The sequence below is a fragment of the Hylobates moloch genome, unplaced genomic scaffold (genome assembly GCF_009828535.3).
Source record: "Hylobates moloch isolate HMO894 unplaced genomic scaffold, HMol_V3 SCAFFOLD_17, whole genome shotgun sequence".
Taxonomy (NCBI): Eukaryota; Metazoa; Chordata; class Mammalia; order Primates; family Hylobatidae; genus Hylobates; species Hylobates moloch.
In genome coordinates, this window is record NW_026652292.1 from 15,683,508 (window position 1) to 15,705,669 (window position 22,162).

General features: G+C 43.9%; 1 protein-coding gene across 1 annotated transcript in view; it reads right to left on the reverse strand.

Annotated features, from left to right (window-relative positions):
- MYO10 (myosin X) overlaps nucleotides 1-19,046 on the reverse strand; it is a 130,103-nt gene extending 111,057 nt beyond the window's left edge. Inside the window, exons 1-6 of the mRNA XM_032135328.2 lie at nucleotides 18,869-19,046; nucleotides 7,604-7,738; nucleotides 5,951-6,075; nucleotides 4,973-4,986; nucleotides 4,769-4,853; nucleotides 3,772-3,875 (exon numbers count right to left, since the gene is read on the reverse strand). Of these exons, the coding sequence (XP_031991219.1) occupies nucleotides 3,772-3,875; nucleotides 4,769-4,853; nucleotides 4,973-4,986; nucleotides 5,951-6,075; nucleotides 7,604-7,738; nucleotides 18,869-18,984 (579 nt within the window). The 5' untranslated portion in view covers nucleotides 18,985-19,046. The remainder of the gene's footprint in view (nucleotides 1-3,771; nucleotides 3,876-4,768; nucleotides 4,854-4,972; nucleotides 4,987-5,950; nucleotides 6,076-7,603; nucleotides 7,739-18,868) is intronic.
- Between the last annotated feature and the right edge of the window lie 3,116 nt (nucleotides 19,047-22,162).

Consider the following 22,162-nt stretch of genomic DNA (forward strand, 5'->3'; position numbering starts at 1 on the left):
TGATCCATATGCCTTAGCTCCCAAAGTGCTAGAATTATAGGCATGACACAATTCTTTTTTTAATTTTTAATTTTTGAGATGAGGTCTGGCCCTGTCGCCCAGGCTGGAGTGCAGTGACGTAACTCAGCTCACTGTAACCTCCATCTCCCAGACTCAAGCCATCCTCCCACCTCAGCCTCCCAAGTAGCTGGGATTACACGTGTGTGACACTACACCTGGCTAATTTTTTGTATTTTTTTGTAGAGACGGGTTTTTGCCATGTTGCCCAGGCTGGTCTTGAACTCCTGTGCTCAAGTGATCCGCCCACTTCAGCCTCCCAAAGTGCTGAGATTACAGGCGTGAGCCACTGTACCCAGCCTATCCCCCAATTCTTGATTCTCATAGGTTTGGGAGGAGAAAATCTTATTGTACATAGAAAGGAATATATTTTCCTCCCTCTTTCCCAAAAGTTACACTTTTTTCTTCTTTTTTTTTGCTGCACTGCTTAGAATTTCCAGTACAAGGTTAAAGAGTAACAAGTTAAATTTTGTTATTATTATAGCAAAAACGTCATGTTTGTGATGTTAATAAACATCAGCTACGTTTTCATTGATACACCTGCTAGACTAACACTAAAAAGTAATTGCAAATTAGATATTTAAGGATCTATAAATATCTTTTATAAGTAGAATGTATTAACTAGAATAAATTTGTTAGGTATTCTCATTACGTCAATTTCATGTATAAATTTCTCTTCCTTTCTAGATGATTGACATATCCTTTTGTCATAAAACCAAATTTCAAATGCCAAAACCTATTACTTCAATGTAGCAATAAAAGCTAGCAATCACTGAAGGGAAGCCAAGTTCCAAAAGTTTACTTGTAGCTGACAAAAAGAACAGACAGTTCTGAAGTGGAAAATGATGTCCCAAGAGAACACAGAGTACCACCGGAGTATCTGATTTCTCAGGGCCTTCCCAGGACAAGGGAGCTGCCACTGCCAAGTGCTCCCTAGCGGCCAGCAAGTGAGCTCGCAGGTGATGGGACCTGCAATGACACTGCCATGTGGATAATCAGGTGTCTTGTCTGCATTCTTTTATCACAAATTATTGTTCTTTACTTCAAGAAAGAAACAAGAAATAAACAAAATAGCAAAAAGCCAGAGACAAGTCTTTTTTTTTGCCCTGCTCCTCAAAAACGAGAATGAGAATTTATTCTAACACATCATCTTTTCAGCAGACAGTAATAAATGAACTGTGATGGAAGGTTTGAGTAGTGAGAGGTCTAAAGGGCCAATATAAAATTGGAAAAGATAATTAAAATACTTAGAAAAACACTGCATAAAATCCAACGTGCAAGGCCAAATCCCACACCTCCGCAGGCAGATGCCAAAACGTGCTGTCTGCAGGAGGGTTTTTGTTAACAGGTTAGAAGATAGGAGAGATGGAGCGAGAAACCGCTCTGCATTATAAATGGCAGGTTGTGACATCTTTAAAAGGGAGGCAGAGCGGAAAACAATCATGTATTATAGCCTAGTCTGTTTGGAATTTCATTTCCAACTTAAGGAGACATATGTTAGCCGTAGAGAAATGATGCATGATTTATATCCATTTGTTAAAAAATATTTTGATTTCATTCCACAGACAGTTCTAACAAATAGTCTATGACAATGAAAGGGAATACGGAATGAAGAGCTGCTAGTCTTCCAGCAGCAGCCTAGGAGGACGAACCTGAGGTGCACTGAAACCAGGTATTACCTGCCTCGCGGTTTAGAGTGTGGGATCCAGAGTTAGACTGTGTATGGATACGGGCTGCACCAGGTACTGGGTAAGACTAGGCTGGTCACTAACATCTCTGAGTCTTAGAATGGAGGCAACCATACTTCCTACCATCAGAGGGTTGATGAGAATGATTGGAAAGTAAACTCCATGTAAAGTTCATAACAGTAAGTGCTCGCTAAATGTCAGTTGCATTTGTGATGATGAGAATGATAATGATAATGACTCGACCCTAGGTGCATTGCATCTAACTATTCTTTTTTTTTTTTTTTTTTGAGACGGAGTGTTGCACTGTCACCAGGCTGGAGTGCAAAGGCACGATCTCGGCTCACTGCAACCTCCGCCTCCCAGGTTCAAGCGATTCTCCTGCCTCAGGCTCCCAAGTAGCTGGGACTGCAGTCGCCCGCCACCACATCCAGCTAATTTTTTTGTATTTTTAGTAGAGACGGGGTTTCACTATGCTGGCCAGGCTGGTCTTGAACTCCTGACCTTGTGATCCGCCTGCTTTGGCCTCCCAAAGTGCTGGGATTACAGGCATGGGATTACAGGCTGCCGTGCCTGGCTGCATCTAATTGTTCTTATAAGCGCTCTGGGAAAGAACTTAAGATTACGGTGATGAAATCTCCTGGCCAGGCTTGATTGGGTGGGGCTGTTCATAATGCTCTGTGACTGGGCTATCTTAAATGCAGATACCTTGTGACAAAGCCCTTGCAAGAGACTGTGGCATGTCACAACGCACAGACAGGATGACTAATGTTCACGCAACCAGAAATGGCTGTCACAGGCCATGAGGGATAGGCCACGAGGGCTGGATGATACCTTAACAGTGAGGCAGCCAAATGCTTAGGCAGATAAAATGGGGTCCCTGGAGAATCTCCAAATGCCCCAAGAATGTTTACATTAGATGCTTTCGGGTCAATGAAGGAACCTGCCCAGGGCTTGTCTGGGCATCCCAGAGTGGACTGGAGTCTGACGTGCGCACTGGGGGAAGTGGGTGGGGCCACGGGGAAGAGAAGCCTGCTCTCTTCCGCTCCTGTAGTGACCTGGGAATCAATATGTGAGGTCGGGGGCTGGTAGCAGGAACCCCTCTCGCTTTGCTGAGAGTTTTTTGTTTTGTTTTGCTTTGTTTTGTTTTGTTTTGTTTTGTTTTGTTTTGTTTTGTTTTGTTTTGTTTTGTTTTGTTTTGTTTTGTTTTTGAGACAGAGTCTTGCTGTCTCCCAGGCTGGAGCACAGTTGTGGGATCTCGGCTCACTGCAAGCTCCGCTTCCCAGGTTCACGCCATTCTCCTGCCTCAGCCTCCCGAGTAGCTGGGACTACAGGTGCCCGCCACCATGCCCAGCTAATTTTTTGTATTTTTAGTAGAGACGGGGTTTCACTGTGTTAGCCAGGATGGTCTCGATCTCCTGACCTTGTGATCCGCCCGCCTTGGCCTCACAAAGTGCTGGGATTGTAGGCATGGGCCACCGCACCTGGCCATTTTCCTTTCACCCAATAAAACCCTGCTGTACTCACCCTTCAAGGTGTCCGTGTGCCTAAGTTTTCCTGATTGTGTGACAAGACCCCAGGTTTTAGCTGAACAAAGGAGCAAAATTCTGCAACAACAGTCACCTGGGCCAATGGCTGGCAGATTTGTTTTTAGCTATAGAATTTGTTTTTCAAAGAAATCTTACTTGTAAGCCCCAAAATGGAGGATCTGCTGGTTCCAGAGTGAAGCCCATGATTTGGGGGGTTTTTTGGGGGTGGAAGGTACACTTTCTGAACACACTGTCCCAAGTAAATCGCCCATTTGCCCTGAATGACACACTCACTCACTCATCATCTAAGGAAAGACGAGTCCTCAAATCCCTTTCAGCCTAGAACTTGGAACAAGAAGGAAATACCTATTCTCACACTGGTCCAAATGTAATTACTTCTATTTCTATTTAAAAATATATTTTGAAACACAAAATGAAATCTGTCACTCTTAATAGGGTATCTGATATCTTAATAGGGAAAACATTTAAAAGTAACTTACAGTAACTTCCCTAAAGGATTCCTGGTCACTGATTGTCTTGTCTTCTACACATCCAGACTGATTCAAGTAGTGGTAGTTTTCCGGCGTAGATAAATAAAATTCTTCTACAAAAAGACAAAGAAAAACATGATGTCACAGTTGTCCAGGACAAGACGAAATTCAGAGTTTTCACTCTGACTTAAAATATATATATAATTCTCTGCTCCTAACAGTCTCCCATAAAGATAATAAAGTTCCCTCTTAGTTATCATCTAGGGAAAATAAAAAACAATTACAGAAACTAAATGAGATGATTAAAAACATGTTACTGAAAGAACAACTGATGAGGATCCTGTTTTATTGTTTTCTCTTAAAAAAATTTTTTTTCTTTTTTTTTTTTTTAATGAGACGGAGTCTAGCTCTGTCACCCAGGCTGGAGTGCAGTGGCATAATCTCAGCTCACTGCAACTTCTCCCTCCCAGGTTCAAGCGATTCTCCTGCCTCAGTCTTCTGAGTAGCTGTAATTACAGGCACGAACCACCATGCCTGGCTAATTTTTATGTTTTTAGTAGAGACGGGGTTTCACCATGTTGGCTAGGCTGGTCTTGAACTCCTGATCTCCAGTGATCCGTCTGCCTTGGCCTCCCAAAGTACTGGGATTACAGGTGTGTGCCACTGCACCCGGCCAAAAATCAAATATTTAGAAATTAACTTTATTCAGGGTGGTTGAAAAGTGAAACCAGCTGTAATATGTTATGTATTTTCCATAAACATCCTTTACATTAAAAATGTACCAAGACTCAAAAAAACAAAAATCCAAGGTTTCTCTATTGATAATTTTCTCCCTCTATTATTCTCCCTACTGTAAATTCAGCATCTTTCTGGTGTTCGCATAATGTACATTTCATTGCTATCAGTGGAATGTCAACCTTAAAACAGATATTCTCTCATTTACTGACATCTATTTAAATGGAAAATGAGTTGCTAGTCTGCATTACCCAGCTGTCATCCCACTCACCTCTTTCTTCATGTTCCAGGCCTGCCAGCAGTGCATAAAATATGTGATAATTCCTTTCCCCAGGATTTTGCCTTACTACTCGGTTCTGGGAAGATAAATCAGATTTATATTCAGAGATGTTTCCTGTGCTTAATTCACACAAACCAATAATTCCTGAAAATTGTTATTATGGAAGAAAATGTGGATTAAATCACGTTTACTTACTTTTTCTAATAAATCTTCATGTGAAAAGCAATGGCAAGTCAAGGAAAAAAATAAAGCTATGCCATGCTCACCTAGTCTTTCATTTTCTATTCTTTGGGGCTTAAATAATTACAGTTCCCTGTTCTTTTGACACAGAAGCTTCCAGTGCCAACAGACAAGCAAACAAAGTATAGACTATTTCATCTAAATCCAATTCCAGGCCTGACACATGGTACCCTGTCAGGTACCAAACTAACTGACACAGTTGATTTCAAACAAATACCTGAGGTTTAATGATGAATTCAATGTTTCAGATTATGGAAATTATATCAGAGATTTATAATACAAATATGGTTCTTTATTTTACAGAATAATTTTTTTTTTTTTTTTAACACAGTGTCTCACTCTGTCACCCAGGCTGGAGTGCAGTGGCACGATCTCGGCTCACTGCAACCTCTGCTCCCTGGGTTCAAGCGATTCTCCTGCCTCAGCCTCCTAAGTAGCTGGGATTACAGGCACACGCCACCACGCCTGGCTAATTTTTGTATTTTTAGTAGTGGTGGGGTTTCACCATGTTGGCCGGGCTGGTCTCGAACTCCTGACCTCAAGTGATCCAACCACCTCGGCCTCCCACAGTGCTGGGATTACAGGCATGAGCCACCGCGCCCGGCCGCACAGAATACTTTTTAAAAATTATTTTATTTTTTTAAGAGACAGGGTCTTGCTATGTTGCTCAGGCTGGCCTCTAACTCTTGGGCTCAAGCAGTCCTCCTGCCTCAGCCTCCCAAGTAGCTGTAACTATAGGCACATGTACCATGTCCATCTCATAGAAAAAATCAGCAGGTATACTAACATTAGAGCAATAACTAACTGCTCTAATTCGTTAAAGAACCAGAGAAAGAAATGTTTCACATTCTTTTTCAATCCTTATAATTAGTGAGAACAGTTTCCACTTAGAGAATCAAATACTATAGATAAAAAATAAATGAAAGAGGATACAATCTACAATTCTCCCGCCCTGAATATTTCCTTTCTGACAGATGTTCAGCTGAACAAACTTCCCAAAGCGACTAGAGTTGTTGTTGTACACGGTCTTCGCATTGCCGAAAGCTTCCATGATGGGGCTGTGAAGACAGTGAGGGCAGCAGACAGCGTTAGTAAGGGTGGGTCTGAAGACAGCAATAGCACTTCTCACAAATGTCAAAATATACAACTGCAAGAAAAATCTGAAACCAAAAGGACTGAGGGTGGCAATGTTTACTTCCGGAAGAGCCAGATTTTCAAAACGCTTGTTGAAATGGGCTTATCCGCATATCCATCATAGGGAGTACAGCTGTGCTGCCAATGGATGCCACACAGTTAAGGGGACCGCAACGGCTCGTTCCTGCACAAGTGAGTGTGGCCTTACATGCACAATCCAGGGACTGCACAGAAAAAGCCCACCCCAATTATAGAAACTGAAGAAGTTCCAGACCTGGAAATTTCACCTATTTGTTGTTATGTCCCGGGGGTAACTCATTTAATTTCTTTGGGTCTTTTCCAAGTGTAAGATGGAGTCTGACTAGATCAGGGGCCAGCAAACTTCTTCTGGAAAGGACCAGACAGTAAGGCTTTTTAGGCTTTGCAGACTATGGGGGTCTCAGTTGCAACTACCCAGCTCTGCCACTATAGCCTAAAAGCAGCTGTAAATACTACTCATAAGTGTGGCTGGGTTCCAATAAAACTTTATTTATAAAAACAGATTACAGGAAGAAGATGAAGTTCTGGAGACAGATGTCAGCAATGGTTGCATAATAATATGAATGTACTTAATGCCAACGCCACTGTGCCGTACACTGACAAATAGTTAACACACATTTAGTGCTAGGTATATTTTACCACGATTTTAAATGGAGTGTTTACATGCTAAAAAACAAAAAACAAAAACAGGCTGCAGGATATAGGCACGAGGCTGTGGTTTGCCGACCCCTGGACAAATCTCTAAATGATAGGGTGCATAAAGTCCCTACCGGCTCTAAAGTCTTGTAAGGCACAAACCATCTGTCAGGCAATGACATAGTTTATACAACAACTCGGGTGACACCTAGCCCTCTTTCTAAGTTTTGAGGCTCCCTGATATATAGAATGCATCACTCATCTTCTGCACACGAGAGGCCCGTTCTGCTCGTGTTAAGCCTCCAAACGGTGGATGCTGAACTGAACCCTGCTCGTCTCCACGCTAAGCCCCCTTTTACACAGTGGCTGGGGGTTGACATTTCTGCTGCTGACAAGGCCTCCAGAAAGCTAGTCAAGTTTATTCTTCTCCGTAAACTCCAATACAAGTGCCTTATTTGACCCAGGTGCTTCAAAAACACAGGAAGCCGGAGTCAAAGGCTCTCGTGTAGGAAGGAGGCTGCAGACGGTCACTGGGTGCCACTCAGTCCCCATCTCAGACCTGGCCTGATGATGAAGGGGCAAGAGGCGGAAAGAGTTGTTGCTGGGTTCATGAGATATTACTATGTGCATGGCAAGACCTTTTCATAAGGAATTGTAAAAGAGAAGTCAAGAAAAAGAGAAACGCGACCAACTAATTTTAACTCTTCTTTAAATAAGCCATGCCATAAGGAAAGTGAATCCTATTAGTTAGAAACAAGAAAATCGATAAACAAATACCTGCTTTCAAGAATAGCTCGTTCAACACAGGATGTCTTCTCCTTTAAGGACAATTCCAAAGATTGTTGACTGATGACTGACAGAAACTTGAGGATCAATTTAGTGCTTTCAGTTTTACCTGCCCCACTTTCACCACTGAAAGACAAAATGGAAAAGTTTGTGCTTCTAACTATAATTAAAAAAAAAAATCAGCTTTGGTCAATGGCACTATAATTACTCAACGGAACACTGGTAGAAAGGTGGGAAAAGGGAGATCAAAATGCCTGTTTCCAAAGAGCTGAGTTAAAAGAAAGCAAAAGGCCTTTCTCCTGCTGGCCACACTATGTCTGGCCTTACTCGCCTCTTTTGGCAAATGAGGCAAACAGAACTACCTTTTCCTAAGGAAAGGTCACAAGATGGATGGTGCTTTACAGGGAAGGTAAGCTCTGGGAGAGAGGGATCTTCATTTTGTTCACTAGTTCATCCCAAACACCTCCGTTGTGTAAACGTTTGCTTAAATGCATGAGCTAACATGATCTTTCTGGGAAACTTAGAGCAGGTACACGTGAATAAAAATGCAATCATTCACGAATAATATTGAGGGGACAAGGCAATGAACCTGCAGGTACACAACCCACACTAACTCACGTTATTCCCACAATAATCCCATGAGGGCAGCACGGCTGAGTGTCCGAGTTGGACTCTTAATGCCAGGTCGGCCTGATCCAAAGTCCTGCCAAGGTCACGTCAGTGATAGTTAAGGGCAAGTGAACAAAAAATCCAGAGGGAAGGGAGGCACAGGACAGAAGTACGTAAGGGATGAGTTACGCCTTAAAAGACCAGCAAACATGAGTCAGGCCAAGAAAGCACAGAAGCCACAGAAGCTGGGAAAGATTCTTATGGGAGAATGAGATCCAGGTCTGGTTAGGTCAGCTGGGCTGAGATGAAAGGCGGCAGAGGAGATGAGCTAAGGCTGAGCTGGATGCTTCAGAGGCAAGTGCAGGAGCTGGAGGGAGGTGATGACCTCATCAAGGTCACCTGTAAAAAACGCAGCTCTGGAGGAAAAGCTCTAGAAGGACCAAAGGGTCCCTCGGGAGACCAGCTGCTGCCGCTGTCTAGGCCAGCGGTGGCCAGGTCCCAAACGCGGTTAACCAGGCTGGAGATGGAGAGGAAGATACGGACATGAGAGAGACTTGAACGGAGAAACCCCATCCATTTGGCATATGGCACCACGCTTGGTGCTGTGCAGAGAAGAGAAGCAGCAAAGAGGCTGGAAACTTCAGAGCAAGGTCAACTGAAGGGATAAGCAAGAGCACAGCCATACAAACGCCATCACGAGACAGCACCCTGACAACCGCTGAATGGCGGGATAGGCAGATGAGCCCCTTTTGCGTTCTAAAGAGAAGTCCTGTGGAGTACCAAGAGCTGGGACGTTATCAGGAAAGAGGAATTTTGCTAAATACGTGAATCAATTGCATGTAATAAAAGAGAGGAAATGACTCAGAGATGACGCCAACATGCCGGGCTGGGTGCCGGGGTCCCAGGGATCTCCACTGCTCTAGACAACCACGGTCCTTTCACCTGTTCTGCTAGCGACAGGCCTGGGCAGGGGCCAGTGTCACAATTCTACAAAGACATAATGTCGTAATGTCAAGGGTACTGTGGGCTCCTAGGGGAGGTCTGCACACACACACAACACTGGGCGGAAGTGTCCCCTTTGCGGCAGACAACAAAGATCTGAGGATCTAAACCTGGCTTGAAATCATAAAGCAAAAGCCAAGAAAATCAGCGGCAAGCCCAGCGGGGGCGGGGGCTGAATCCATATCCCTGAAACTGCCCTGCCTTATGTAGTCTAAAATAGTAAAAGGCAGCATAAATTGGCCACCTTTAGTTGGGGTTTCCCTTACCAGCCACCAGAATCTTCCCAGTATAGAGCTTAGCATACACTGAATAACTGGCATCTGCTCAGCCCAGTGCCTGGCACGCAGGAGGCATTCAGCAACAGTGCATGGAATGACTCACAGAAACCAAGAGAGACACTTTCAAGGAACGATTTAAATCATCTTCCATATTTAAAACATATCTATATTGACGCGGCAGCTGTTGGTGGCTGAGTTATTAAAACAAAAACTAGAGGGATAAGTTGTCTAGTGAAAATGGTGACGCAGAAACAATGTTATGTGTTCCTCAACCTACCTCTTTAACCTCGGGCACACAGAAGCCAAAAATGTTTAGACTCCCTTGGAATAAAAACGGCAGGCAGAGGCCGGGCACGGTGGCTCGCGCCTGTAATCCCAGCACCGTGGGAGGCTGAGGCGGGTGGATTACTTGAGGTCAGAAGTTTGAGACCAGCCTGGCTAACATGGTGAAACCCTGTCTCTACTCAAAATACAAAAATTAGCCGGGCGTGGTGGCGCACGTCTGTAATCCCAGCTACATGGGAGGCTGAGGCAGAAGAATCTCTTGAAGCTGGAAGGTGGAGGTTGCAGTGAATGGAGATCACGCCACTGCATTCCAGCCTGGGTGACACAGCCAGACTCCATCTCAAAAAAAAAATTAAAAAAAAAAAAAACAACAACAAAACCCGGCAGGTAGTCAGTAACAAGGGGACCAAGTGTAGCCAGTTGAACAACTGAGCCAAGGGGCTATCAGCCACTTCTATGCCTGGTAGCTAAAAACCCCTTTCATGGTCCTCTGGGCTCCATCTTTCACTTGCCACCTAAGTGTCCTCAGAGATGGTACATCTCCCAAGCAAAGAAACCTACAGAGTAGATTCGAGTCCCTCCCCTACCCACTAGGGGCTGTGAGAGGAGCAAGAAATAGAACATCCCTGTGTTATACCCCTAAGGTTTGATGGTTGTCTGTTACAGCAGTCAGCCTACCTTGGCTCACCGAATATGGCAAAAATACAATCATGGAGAAGATACGATATTCTTCAAACTCTACAGCAGAGGCTTAGTCAAAGAAAGAAAACCCAGGATTCTCGTCGTCGTAAAGATGCTTGAAGAGTGTACGACATGTTGAGAAAAAATATGGCTGGAGATGGACCAAGTCATGGATATCAATCTCTGTCAATCTCTTAGACAGGTGGAAGATCTCTTATCTGAAATGCTTAGGATGAGAAGTGTTTCTGATGTCAGATTTTGGATTTTGAGAATATCTGCATTATACCAGTGGAGTAACCCTAAATCTGAAAATATGAAATCTGAAATGGTCAAGAATCTGAAACTTTTTTTTAGTGCCAACATGAAGTTCAATGGAAATACTGAAATGTTCTTTGGGGTTCTTTGGGGCAGATTTTCAGATGAGGGATGCTTGGCCAGTATAATGCAAAGATACCAATATCCAAAAAAATTAGAAAAAACCTGAAAGCTGAAATATGCGTAGCCCAAAGCATTTCGGAGAAGGGATACTCAAGCTGTGCAAGTAAAACTTGGAAAAACCCTCAGATTTGCACAGAGCTCTACGATGGTGGCTCGCAACCCCGGCTGCACCTTAGAATCACCTAATAGGTCCCTCGTCCAAACCTGTGGGTGTAGAACTCTGTCATCTGTATTTCAAAAAAAATTTTTTTGGCCGGGAGCAGTAGCTCACATCTGTAATCCTACCACTTTGGGAGGCCAATATGGGGAGATCACTTGAGGTCAGGAGTTCGAGGCCAGCCTGGCGAACATGGTGAAACCCCGTCTCTACTAAAAATATAAAAATTAGCCAGGCATGGTAGCGGGTGCCTGTAGTTCCAGCTACTCAGGAGGCTGAGGCAGGAGAATCGCCTGAATCCAGGAGGCGGAGGTTGCAGTGAGCAGAGATTGCACCACTGCACTCTAGCCTGGGTGACAGAGCGAGACCCTTTTTTTTTTTTGAATGATTCTACTACAAAGCCAGGTTGAAGAACTGCTACTCTGGAAAGCAGCCTCACATAATTCAGACAGGACTCTACCAGGAGGTAAGTGGTGTCTACTCATATATTGGGCTGTGGAAGCGTTTTACAAACAACAGGGCAAAGAAGAAATATAATTAAATAACTCACAGACTGCTAAAACCCAGAAATATGCCAGATGTCCCGAGATACTAATGTCAAGGTCACAGACTCTGCAGGTAGTACACTTCTGTCTAACCCGTCTCCTTCTCCTCCCGCCTGCAGTTCCACTTGGTCCTCATTAGCCCAAGGCAATTACAGTTCTATGCCTTGTGCCAGCAGGCCGGCCAACACAAACACAGGCTTTGGCAAAAACGTGTTCATTCAGATTAATCAAAAGGAGCTTATATTGTTTTCTTTTGCTGGTTTAAAAAAAAAAAAAAAATTTCTAACTGTAATAATGAAAATGTGACAACGAACCCAAAGCACTGATGGGGGGCCACAGGCTGTATTAAAAATTGTGAGAATTTTTTGTAGGCACGATGGAAAGTCACAAGACAGTTCCCAAGCAGGAGAGTGTCATGATCAGATTTAAGCTTCTAAAGAATCGTTCTTTTTTTTTTTTTTTTTTTTGTGAGTTTCGCTCTGTCTCCCAGGCTGGAGTGTAGTGGCGCAATCTTGGCTCACTGCAACCTCGGCTCACTGCAACCTCCACCTCCCCAGGTTCAAGCGATTCTCCTGCCTCAGCCTCCCAAGTAGCTGGGATTACAGGCGCCTGCCACCATGCCCAGCTAATTTTTGTAATTTTTAGTAGAGACGGAGTTTCACCATCTTGGCCAGGCTGGTCTTGAACTTCTGACCTCAGGTGATCCACCCGCCTCAACCTCCCAAAGTGCTGGGATTACAGGCATGAGCCCCCAGGCCCCAAAGAATCATTCTGACTGTTGCGTGGAGAATGGACAGAAAGGAGGCAAGGGAAGAATCAGGGAGACCAAAAGCGTGATACGGGAAGGGCCGCAGGGGCAACAGAGATGAAGTGAGAGGCCCAAGAAAGACTGGAGGGAAAGTGACAGGATTGCTGAGGGGTCTGGCCGGAAGGGGGGGTTGGGGGGCGGGCAGCAAGTGACGGGGAGGCATCAGGGATGACTCCTGGGGCCCCTGAGAGTTTGCCGGCATGATGATCCAGGAATTGGTATCAGCAGGTTTGTGCGTTTGTCAAAACTCATCAAACTGGATACTTACGACTGGCATACTTTACTGTGTGTAAGTTTACCTTAACTTGGCGGGGGAAGAATGACTTCCAGATCTCAGGTAGGATGGAGAGGCTACTGGCTGAGAATGGGAAGCACAAGAGGAGGGACAAGTTTCTGGGAGAAAGTGACACTGACTTTAGAATATGCCAGCCCGAGACATCTCAGTGATGACATCTAAGGGGCACTAGCTCTTAAGTCTGGGACTCAAATGAGAAGTTAAGGGTGTGTAAACTTGGAGAGTCCTGCAGACTCAGAGAAGATAACGCAGGTGGGTGAGAAGACAGCAGGTGAAAAATGACTGAGGAGCTGAGGAGTGGCCATGGAGAGCTAGGAAGAAATATAGGATGGGGCACCATGGTGGGGGGCATGGGGGCAGCTTGCTGAGATGAAGTAGTTGAATGAGGATGTGGAACCAAACGAGCATCTTTTGTATTTTTTTTCCAAGATGGAACATACTAAAAGTTTTTGAATAATGTCAACAATCCAGTAGAGAGAGAGGTCAAAGAATTCGGGGCAAGGAGGCTCAGAGATGTAGCAATGTCCTCGGGCCAGCAGAGAGGAAGGATCCATGACGCACCTGAAGGAAAAGGAATCTGATACAAGCAGGGCCTTTGGTGCACAGGACACGCTAGCCTCCCAGCAGCACACATCAAGGCTGGCAGTTTTCTAGATCCAGCCCATGTGTCAGCAAACAATGGTCCTCAACTCTGACCTGCTGCCTGTTTTTATAAATAAAGTTTTATTGGAACACAGTGCAGGCTGTGCGTTGCATACTATCTGAGTGCTTTCACACTACAAGGGCAGAGTTGATTAGTTACAACAGAGGTGCTTTCGCCCACAAAGCCTAAAATATACACTCTTTGGCTCTTTACAGAAAACTTTTTGCTGGCATCTATAACACTACTTAGAAATCAATTCCCTTGATCCACATGATTTTCTCAAAATATAAATCGCATCACTCCTTCAATTGTTAGATGAACTTGGGAAACTTCTCTACTGCCTAAAGGATTAAGTCCAAAGGTCTTAGTAAGCCAAACAAAGCCCGTATGTTTGGAAGCTGTACCAGAAAGTAGGATTCTGTTCTGGAAATACAGACTTCACTCATGCCTGTAATCCTAGCACTTTGAGAGGCCAAGGCAGGTAGATCACTTGAGGTTAGGAGTTGGAGACCAGTCTGACCAACATGGTGAAACCTCTTATCATAAAAATACAAGAAAAAAGCCAGCCATGATGGTGCACGCCTCTAACCTCAGCTACTTGGGAGGCTGAAGCAGGAGAATTGCTTGAACTTGGGAGGAGGAGCCGAGACTGTGCCACCGCACTCCAGCCTGGGCAACAGAGCAAGACTCCATCTCAAAAAACAAACAGAAAACAGAAATACAGACTTCACAGGCAGAGAGACTGAAGTTCAAATCCTATGTTTGTTGCTAATAGCTAAAGTTTCTTCAGCAAGCCAACCAAACAGTTCTGGGCCTCAGCTTCCCTACAGAAAATGCCTCTTGGGCCCCTCTGAGGAATAAGTCTTCTCGACGAATTTCAGTTCCTTTTTCTTTGCGTTTCCCACTCCACCTCTTTCATCTGCTATATTCAAGAGCATGCCCCCATGCCTTATTCTGCTTGGTGCCTTTCTAATCGAGAATGTAAGTTTTGTTCAGCATTCTAACACTATGACTTCTAAATGTATTTCTAGAAATAGAAAAAGACCAAACACTCAATTATCAATCCAGGACATGGTTAAGTAGAAATCACTCAAGTTTTGAAAAACCAAAACACACAAAGCAAGCAAAGATCCTGAACCAACAGTCATTCTGTATATTCATCCTTTGACTGGCAACTGTTGAATGCTGGTCCTCTCCCAGACACTGTCCTGGGTACCAGGCTGCAAAGATGAATTAGCCACAGGCCTTGTCTGTATTATATACCTTAAGAAGTCATACATACTGCAAAGACTACATGATATGGTTTGGCCGTGTCCCCACCCAGATCTCATCTTGAATTGTACTCCCGTGATTCCCGCATGTTGTGGGAGGGACCTGGTGGGAGACGACTGAATCATGGGGGTGGTTTCCCCCATGCTGTTCTCACGGTAGTGAGTGGGTCTCATGAGATCTAATGGTTTTATCAGGGGTTTCTGCCTTTGCATCTTCTTCACTCTCTCTTTGCCTGCTTCCATCTGTGTAAGATGTGACTTGCTCCTCCTTGCCTTCCACCATGATTGTGAGGCTTCCCCAGCCACATGGACCTGTAAGTCCAATTAAACCTCTTTCTTTTGTAAATTGCCCAGTCTTGAGCATATCTTTATCAACAATGTGAAAACGGACTAATACACCATAATAAACTAAACCCTGTCTGGCCTATACGCTGTATGAAAAACTAGAGTCAATGTCAAATGTACTAGAGATCAACCAAAGTCAAACGCTGACCTTATGAGATGGAAAATTCAAGTAAGTTTTAAATTTATATATATATATTTATATATTTGTATATATACACATATATTCAAAACTGTAATAGCATGAGCATTCATTTAAATGTACACAAAAATGGCAAAATTAAAACTAGACCTTAAGAGAGGCAGCAACCTTGAAAATGAGATCAAAGAAAGAGGCTTGGACTAGAAGCCTAGGGACCTGGCATTGCCACCAAGTAGCAGAGGAGCCTATCCAGTCGATGTTCACTTATAAAGCGAGAGAAAAATTGATCTATGAAGTCCTATGTAATTCAAACAGGCTTATTTTCTCAAGCATGGGAATGTTTTTAAAGTAGTAAAACACATTTTAGCCAGCAGGGGGCAGATCATGCCCAAGGAAATCTAAACAGGACGCCTATGTCCAGCAGCTCCTATTTCTATATTCCATTTTCTCTTAATTCCCACAGCTTCAACCCCCACTTAAAAAAACTGCTGAAGAGAGCTATTAAAACTAAAACACATTTTAATGAGAAATCTATTCTTAAAGTCTCTGTTTCCTGAATTAATTTAGATAAATACAGTTACTCTGTTCACATCAGCATTGCATAATTAGAGCTTTCTGTTTGGGATCCACCCCCCTCTCCCCCTTATTTTTAAATACCATGAAAATGCCAACCTCCTTCCGTTTTAATACATACACACACACACACACACACACACACACACACACATATATGCACAATGATCTCATTTGATGTTTTGCTTTCTTCTTTAGCGGCTCTGTCTAGCAAGTGATATATTAGTCATGCTCTCATTTTTTCCACTGAATGTAATAAATACGAGCAATTATCAATGGCAATTATTTAAGGATCTAAGTGTGGACACCAACTTGATCTTTTAAAATAGGATTACTCTCTTCCCTTCTGTTAATCTTCTTAAATTATATTCTGTATGCTGAAATAATGATCTTTAAATTCTAACTCTGGAACTTTTATGAAGTCATTTAGAAGAGCCCACAAATAGCAGTTCTAGTCACAGATTAAATTGTTTTATTGGGTATGTGAATCTTAAAAGCTGTTTCTATATTAAGCAGCTGCTTCATTTCGATTAACTGCAAGCCGTAATGACCCCTATCTGTTTAACTGAATACACTGACAGTCCCTCTATCCAAGTTATTTCTATGGCCCAACACATTATTAGTCCTGTTAGAATTTAGGTAACGAGAAGACAGTACATCTGCCCATATGCTCCCCTCCTGTTAGACACACACATACACAGACACACATAGAAAGAGAGGGAGAGGGAGAGAGACAGAGACAGAGAGAATTCAGCTGTTCATATACATGTAATCCCATTTGTTAAAAAAAAAAAAAAAAAGGAACTACAAAAAAGATAAGGGGTAAAAACTGCCAGTGAGAAGAACACACCCCCTGCAAATGGCTTTCCGTGTGCGGCACCTGCAGATATATCATCACAGAGCACCCACATCAAAGGGCTGTCAGGGGTTTCAATGTGTTGATGCCTGGCAAGCTCTTGGCACAGAGTCCAACACATAGAACCCTTCAGAAACCATGAGCCATTATTTCGTATCCATCCTCAATCAGCTCTCACATAGGATACTGCGAACACTCTCCATCCACTTCCCTGCCCCAGGGTTTCAGAGGGGCCTCCTCTGGCACCTCTGTCCTCCCCCGACCCCAGTCCCTCCCCACAGGAGCAGGGGGGGCTGCTCTAAGTGCTCTGGGGTGAAAGGAGAAAGGCAGCACTTGCCTGCTTTTCTCCACCATCTGGGAATCAGTTTTCCACAGTCATCATGGCCATCAGTTACCTGGCTATACACATGACCAGGTGGGTCTGTCTGTGTGATTCGGGGCTGCAGTGCTCACAGGCCCACTTGGCTGGGAGTCTTGGGCTGACATATGGCTGTCCATATGTCTCCTGTGGTCTTACTTCCACTGAATCGGAAATCCGGAGAGAGGGGTCTTTTTAGTGTCTCCCGCGCCGACATCCCCCGCCAAATCCAAACCACCCTTTCCTTTCCCTTTCCCATTTCTCTCGAAATAATATAGTAACTATTCTGAGGAAATAATATAATTATTCTGAGGACAAGAGCCAAGTTGCCATGAGTTGGGACTAGAAAGCCATCTGAAGCAGATGTCAGAATCTTCTTTCACACTAGCAGCTTTACAAGACTGTGGCTCCTCAGTAACAACTATACCCCATGAGTGAACTCCTGGAAGGAGAAATGAATGAAGAAATGCTTGGCACCTCCATGGAAACCTCACTAGAAGAGACTGACATTCATCGCGTCTGCTTTGAATTATCACCCAGGGGTGTAGTGATCATCACTAGAGCACAGTTCCAATAGAAATAAGTAACAAGATCCAACAGGATGTCAATAGCACACATGCGATGAGGTCAGTTTGAATGTTAATAATAAAAATTAAGAAATTTTATTTATTTATTTATTGAGAAGGAGTCTCACTCTGTCACCCAGGCTGGAGTGCAGTGGTGTGATCTCGGCTCACTGCAACCTCCACCTCCGGGTTAAAGTGATCTTCCCATCTCGGCCTCGCAAGTAGCTGGGACTACAGGCATGCACCACCACACCTGGCTGATTTTTTATTTTTAGTAGAAATGGGGTTTCATCATGTTGGCCAGGCTGGTCTCCAACTCCTGAACTCAAGTGAACCACCCACCTCAGCCTCCTAAAGTGCTGGGATTACAAGCGTGAGCCATTGCACCCGGCCAATAAATATTTATTTAAAAAATATTTGCCGGGTGCGGTGGCTCACACCTGTAATCCCAGCACTTTGGGAGGCCGAGGAGCGTGGATTACCTGAGGTCGGGAGGTCAAGACCAGCCTGACCAACATGGAGAAACCCTGTCTCTACTAAAAATGCAAAATTAGCCAGGGTGGTGGCCCACGCCTGTAAACCCAGCTACTCGGGAGGCTGAGGCAGGAGAATCACTTGAACCCAGGAGGCGGAGGTTGCAGTGAGCTGAGATCGCGCCATTGCACTCCAGCCTGGGCAACAAGAGCGAAACTCCATCTCAAAAAAAAAAAAAAAAAATTCTACTACTTTTTTAGACAGTTCCTAGTAATAAAGGAACTGATGTTGGGGCTCCTAATAGTTTCTTTGTAAAAGCGAGTACGACTCAGCTAAAACAGACATGCCAAGTGCCTTCTCATCCACTAAAAAAAAATATTGAAATAAATATGCCCTTAACATACACACAGTAAGCCCCTCTTCTGTGGCTAATTCAAAGGAAAACTTTAAGAGCACCCTATTATTAAAAATTCCTAAATTTGGGAGATTCTATCTAGAGTTATTTTATTGCAGTAGAGAAAAAAGAAATCTTGTTCACACATGTAAGCCTTGTGAGTAGCACTGTAGGGTATATAAAACATTTAAATCTGAAAGAACTATGCAAGATTTCCTTAAACAGATAGGACCATGCCTCATCATTGAAATAAATCAAAGAATAATTAAGGCAAATAAATTTTTTTTTTTTTTAAAAGGAACAGAATGGAATAATTATTCTGAGGACAACAGCCAAGCAACACGGTCCATCTGCTTTGCTAAGTAAGCTCCTTCTGAAAGCTGAAGTTATCATGCCATTCAAAACAGAAAACTCTGTCGGAGAAACTCAGGCGGTTGTAAAAGCTTTCTCTGGTTAATGCCCTAAGGAGGCTGGGGTTGGGGGTGCGTGGAGGGACTCCTGGGCCATGGGAAAGCCGGACTGGCTGTGAGCCCTGTTACCTGATGAGGATGCACTGGTTGTCGTGGCGCTTCCACAGGCAGCGGTAGCACTCGTTGGCGATGGCGAAGATGTGTGGGGGCAGCTCACCCAGGTGGCGCCGGCTGTACTGCTCCATGGTGGCAGGCTCATACAGCCCGGCGATGGGCTGGTAGGGGTTCACGGAGGCCAGGATGGAGCCGATGTAGGTCTGCAAGCACAGGGTGAGACAGGGATGTGTCACTTGTAACCCAGGCCACTGGATGAGCTCCAACAAAACCCACTGAGTGTGCACCGGGGGAAAGACGGCTTCTGTCTTGTGGGTGCACACTGTGCCTGCATCTTCTGGGTACCAAATCTTGATATTCTGGACAAATGAATAAAGCCATTTCAAAGGGGGATGGCAGTGAAAGGGAAACAAGAGAAGGAAGATGGTGAGGTGGCCCAGGCCCAGATCCCTGTTCCCCACTGACCTCGCCAATCTTAATCCCTTCCCATGGACAAAGGACTGGCCAGGTCCAGTCTCCTGTCTCATCAAATGGCTACTGTGAAATAGCATAGTTTAAAAGTGACAAGACAGAAAGGAGAAGAGAGGTAGCCAGGGGCTGGAGGAGAAGGAAAGTTACAGTTTAATGGGTGCAGAGTTTCTGTTTAGGGTGATGGGAAAGTTCTAGAAGTGGGCCGGGCCTGGTGGCTCACATCTGTAATCCCAGCACTTTGAGAGGCTGAGGCGTGTGGATCACCTGAGGTCAGGAGTTCAAGGCCAGCCTGGCCAACATGGTGAAACCCCGTCTCTATTAAAAAAACAAAAATTAGCCAGGTATGGTGGTGCGTGCCTGTAATCCCAGCTACGCAGGAGGCTGGGACAGGAGAATCGCTTGAACCCAGGAGCTGGAGGTTGCAGTGACCCGAGATAGTGACACTGCACTCCAGCCTGGGCGACAGTTATGGAAGTGGTTAGTACCTGTGGATGCAGAACATTGTGAATGTCCTTATTTTTTTTTTTTTAATTTTTAATTTTTTTTGTAGAGACATGGTCTTGCTTTGTTACCCAGGCTAGTCTCAAACTCCTGGCTTTGAGTGATCCTCCCTCCTTGGCCTCCCAAAGTGCTAGGTCTGTGAATGTACCTAATATTACTGAATTGTACACTTTAAAATAGTCAAAATGGCAAATTTTATGCTATGCAGAGTTAGCTACAGCTTTTAAAAGATAATGTGACCATTTCGAAAATGCTAGGTATTAGGCCAAGCATAGTGGCTCACGCTTGTCATCCCAGCACTTTGGGGGGCCGAGGCACGAGGATCACGAGGTCAGGAGACCAAGACCATTCCGGCTAACAGAGTGAAACCCCGTCTCTCCTAAAAATATAAAAAATTAGCCAGGCCTGGTGGCACACACCTGTAATCCCAGCTACTTAAATAAGTGACTCACTTAAAATGAGGCCATTAGGGTGGGCCCTAATCCAATCTGACTGGTGTCTTTGTTAGAAGAGGAAATTTGAACACACAAAAAGGACACCAGGGATGCATACACCCAGGAGGGTTGGTGGAGGGTAACAAAAAACAACAAGAAAACTAGACAGAAAGTCCAAACATCCCGAGAGCATCTATACCATATTATAGCAATTTGTAATATTTTATATTCATAGTATCTGCCAGGAACATCAAGCAAAGTATTGTTATGTCCAGTGTAACTTTTCAAATATAAGTAAGTCCATATAGGTTGAATATCGCTAATCCGAAAACCAAAATCTGAAATGCTCTAAAATCTGAAGCTTTTTGAGCACCAACATGATGCTCAAAGGAAATGTTCATGGCGGCATTTCCGATTTCAGATTTTCTGATGAGCGATGCCCAACTGGTAAGTATCATGCAAATATTTCTAAATCAGAGAAAATATCAGAAATCCAAAACACTTCAGGTCCCAAGCATTTTGGATAAGGGTTACTCAACCTGGAATGTGTTTTGGAAATAATATGAAGCAAAAGATTAAAAAAAGGTTAAACACATAAAAGATATTACCATATGACCCAGCAATTCCACTCCTAGATACAGATCAAAAAGAAGTGAAAGCAAATACTCAAACACTTGTACACCCATGTTCACAGAAGCACCATTCACAACAGCCAAAAGGTGCAAACAATGCCAAGGGCCCATCATCAGAGGAATGGATGTGGCATACCCACACCATGTAATATTACTCAGCCACAAAAAGGAATAAAGTGCTGATCCATGCTACAATGTGAATGAGCCTTGGAGACATATTAAGCCAGACACAAAAGTTCACATATCCAGAATAGGTTAAATCCATAGAAACAAAGATCGGTGGTTGCTAAGAGCAGACAGTGGCAGGAAAGGGGAGTGACTGCTTCACTGGTACAGGGTTTCCACCTGAGGTGATAAAAATATTATAGAACTAAGATACAGGCTGTATGGTTTGAATGTTTGTCCCCTCCTAAATTTGTATTGAAATCTAATTGCCATTGTAACAGTATTAGGAAGGTGATTACAAAGGTGAATAAGAGGTGATTAGGTCATTGGGCTCTGCTCTCATAACGGATTAATGCCATTATTGCGAGAGTGAATTAGTTATTGCAGAGTGGGCTCTTAATAAAAGAGTAAGTTCGACATGCATTGTCTCTATCTCACACTCAAGCTTTCTCATCATGTGATGCCTCAGGCCATGACACAGCAAGAGGGTCCCACCAGATGCCAGAGCCATGCTCTTGGATTTGCCAGTCTCCAGAACCATAAGCCAAGTAAACTTTTGCTCCTTATAAATTATCCAGTGTGTGGTGTCCTGTTTTGGCAGCAGAAAGCATACTGAAACAGAGTTGTTGGTTGTACAGCATTGTGAATGTACTAAATGCCACTGAGTTGCACACTTTAAAATGGTTAATTTTATGTTAAACGAGTTTCACCTTAATCAGCAAAAAAAAGATCTGGTGCTTTTATGAGTAAATGTTCAGGTCCTTGGAAACATCAACTCTCCAGAAAGCCCATTTTGTGCTGTCGGAGCACTATGGGGAAGATTTGGCCAGAAAAAAAAAGATGGAAGTTGGAAAAAAAAAAGTGTCCAAGTCCTTGGAATGCCTCCATCCTCTATCAGTGCCTGGACCACAGACACTCCAGTGCCTCCTTCTATGTAACATTTGCAGAGGTAAGGCAGCAGGCAGACAATACTTGAGGCTGTGAGTGCCTGGCCCCTTCCACTACTTTGTTTAAAATGCCATGTTTGTTTTCTATCTTTTTGATAGTTGTTTATATTATTGTTGCTTTTTTTCTGCTAAGTATCAAAAATGTTCATTTTTACTGTG